Raw genomic sequence first — 3083 nt, forward strand, 5'->3', positions numbered from 1 at the left:
GCCATGGCAACTAAAAAAGAAAAAGTTTGACATTTTGATAAAAATAACACGGCAAATTTGAATGTGTATTTGCCATGGCAATATTTTTCATCATTTCTTTGCGCTATTTTATCCGTGGCAAATTTGTTAAACATTTTTCCATGGTCAAATTGTTGTAAATTCATGTCATGGCAAATTGTTCTAAATTTATGTCATGGCAAAATCTATATTTTTTTCCATGACCAACACTCTAGTTAGCCATGGCAAATCTGTAACTTTTTTTCACATGACAAACAATCTAGTTAGCTCAAAGGTAAATTTGCCATGGCAACTATACCATCTGGATGAGGGTAAATGTGCCACCTGAACTAACTTGCCTCTTCAAAAATTAAGATGGCAAAAATGGTAGAGGCATACCAGAAAAGCCATAGGACAGATGGCAAACATACCGTATGTGCTGGCCCATACATGCAATGGTGGAGCTCGCCGTAAAAATCTCGCGGCGGACACCTGCGCGCCCATGGCCGGGCCCATTAGCACCCGCCGCATCTGGGAGCGCCCCGCCGACCCGTAGAGAGCCAGCCCGGAGATAGAGGGGGTGACCTCCACCCGCCGGCCCACCCCCACGACGGAGACGCCGTCGCCTGCTCTGCCGTCCGCGACGTGGCTATCGCCTCTGATCCCCTTGCATCGGTGCCTCCATGACCTAGCTGCCGCAGCCCCCTTCTCGCGCGGGGTCTGGAGAAGTTTGCCGTGTTTTAGAATTTTCCAGAATTTAACAAGTAAATTTGACATGGCAATGTAGGCATGAAATTTGCCATGGCAAGTGAAAACTATATGTTGCCATGGCAATGAAAAGTGTAGAATCTGCCATGGATGTGTAGTTATATTTGCCATGTCAACAAAGATAGAATTGCCATTACAAATATAAAAAAAGCAAAATTTGAAGAACATGCCATGAGAGCATTACAAAGGAAAGCTGAAATTTGCCATGTTCGGAAAACATGAATGTGATGGACTTCATGAGATCACAATGCACAAGAAAAACACATAAACACATGGCAACAAAACAACACTTATATGACAAATGGCACAGACGATTGTATGATCCTCTCCATGAAGATTTGAATTGCCATGGCAACTACTATGTCCCATCCAATACTAGAAACAAGAAAAAATACGGATTGAAAATTACCATGGCAACTATGGATTGAACATGGGAGGATTAATATGAAAAACTATCACAAAACATTATATGGAAAAATGAAAACAAAAAACTGATCATCAATTGACAATAATCATCGCACTAAAATATTGGGCACCTTGGCACAGGTTGTTCATTTATGAAACAAACAAATCTTCTCAAATGCTAAAACAGGGTAAGGTATAATGAAGCTTTAGCTAAGTTAATTACAATGTGGCTCACAACACAAACTGCATGATGCTGAAAAACAGTACAAGTACTCTAACAGTCGAAATCTGGCAACTCCGGCCACGGTCGCCGGCCACGAATTCAAAGGGCGCAACGCCTCTGTATATCGATATTGAGGGAAGGAAGCAGGGGTAAGACGCAGCTCACCTTGGGGACGTGCTGGTGAGCACGGAGGAGTCCAGGGAAGCAGGACGACGGCAGGAACTAGAGGAGAGCATCGGCAGCGAGCCCGCCTCCACTGCTCCGGCCTGCCTCACACGCGCGACGCCATCCTTCCATCGGTGAAACTCCTCTCTGTAGTGGCCCGCCTCGGCTCCGCTGCCACCAGCCATGGGAATGGCTGCGCGGGGGAGGTTAAGATGTCGGGCATGCCGTGCGCTTCCACGCCCTTGAGCAATCCACCGCGCGCGTCTCCACATCATCGTCGATGCGCGCTGCGCACCCCCGCCGCTGCCGACCCCGTGCTGGATGCGGGGGCTGGTTGGAGGGGATTGGCGCCCTCGCCGTCGCCTGGGTTGGCGCCGACGGCGCCCGTGGCCTGCTCTGACAGAAGCATCCCCTGCTCCGTCGGCTCCTCATCCGCGACGCGGTGCCGAATCGAGGCGGAGCTAAGCGCGCTCGATGCGGAGACAACGAGACCCGACCTCACCCCGCCAACCTCGGCGACGCCGGCAGGTCGACGCCGGCAGCCCGTCTTCAGATCCGGCGAAGAAAAGGGGAGAAAACAGTGAGGAGTATTGGGGGAAGAGGCCGCTGGGGTGGGGTGAAGGGGAGTTGTGCCATGGCGGCCGCCGGCGAGGACGCCGACCACCTGACGGGGCCGGAATCCTCTCTGAATCGCCGGGATCCTCTCTCTCTCTCTGCTCACTTGCTCCGTGTGGGGGGGAGGTCAACGAGAAGGGTGGAAGTGAGCGAGCGAGGAGAGGACAGCGTTCGGGCGGGGACCCAAACAGCCCGCACGACCGCTACTGCTGATGTGTCTGTGCGCCCTGCTTTAAGATTGATGCGACGCATCTAATGGCAGCGAGGGCGTTCGGACGAAGTGGTCTCAGCCCACACATGTGGGCGTTAATATTTCCGAAAATGAATGGTTCAAAATGATTGAGACGTCATGAAATTTCTCTTTTGAATCTGAAGTACAACTTAAGATTTCAACAATACTATACTGCAATACTAGATTTTTTAGCAAACATTTATTCTCTTGTTGTCATTGTTAACAACAACGGAATGCAAATTTGAAGGCGAAAACAAGAACAAAGTACCTTTGGATAAAATAAAGTTTATCTATAGTATTGTTTTATTTCATACAAGAATTAATCATCATGGTAAAATACGAGAATATGGCCTTTCAGCAACCAGGTTGCTCAAACCCGACCACCAGCAGCATCGAGACCGCCACCTGCACCAGCACCACCGTCATGCCCGCCACCAACACCTCCACCAAAGCCTCCACCGACACCACCTCCGGCACCTATACCGCCGCCAAGCCCACCACCGTGCCCCCCTCCAAGACCTCCACCACCACCAAATCCACCACCTCCACCGGCGCCGCCTCCGAAACCCCCGCCATGACCGCCTCCAAGCCCACCACCACTTCCTCCTCCGAGTCCCCCTCCGCCTCCTAGGCCTCCACCGGCTCCACCGCCTACTCCAGCCCCGCCACCGAAGCCGC

At 51.1% G+C, this 3083-nt stretch overlaps 1 protein-coding gene across 1 annotated transcript; it reads right to left on the minus strand.

The window, feature by feature from the left end:
• Positions 1-442: 442 nt before the first annotated feature.
• Positions 443-2309, minus strand: LOC119359311. Its single transcript, XM_037625574.1, has 2 exons — positions 1559-2309; positions 443-717 (listed from the first exon to the last, which is right to left on the minus strand). The coding sequence occupies exons 1-2, from the start codon at positions 1831-1833 to the stop codon at positions 513-515; spliced, it is 480 nt and encodes a 159-aa protein (XP_037481471.1). The 5' UTR covers positions 1834-2309; the 3' UTR covers positions 443-512.
• Positions 2310-3083: the final 774 nt, after the last annotated feature.

This window comes from Triticum dicoccoides, chromosome 2A (assembly GCF_002162155.2).
Source record: "Triticum dicoccoides isolate Atlit2015 ecotype Zavitan chromosome 2A, WEW_v2.0, whole genome shotgun sequence".
Lineage (NCBI taxonomy): Eukaryota > Viridiplantae > Streptophyta > Magnoliopsida > Poales > Poaceae > Triticum > Triticum dicoccoides.

Coding starts and splice junctions, on each gene's coding strand:
- LOC119359311 (XM_037625574.1), bottom strand. CDS start 1,833: ATGATGTGGAGACGCGCGCGGTGGATTGCTCAAGGGCGTGGAAGCGCA. Junction 718..1,558: donor CTCACCAGCACGTCCCCAAG/GTGAGCTGCGTC, acceptor AAACTTCTCCAG/ACCCCGCGCGAGAAGGGGGC.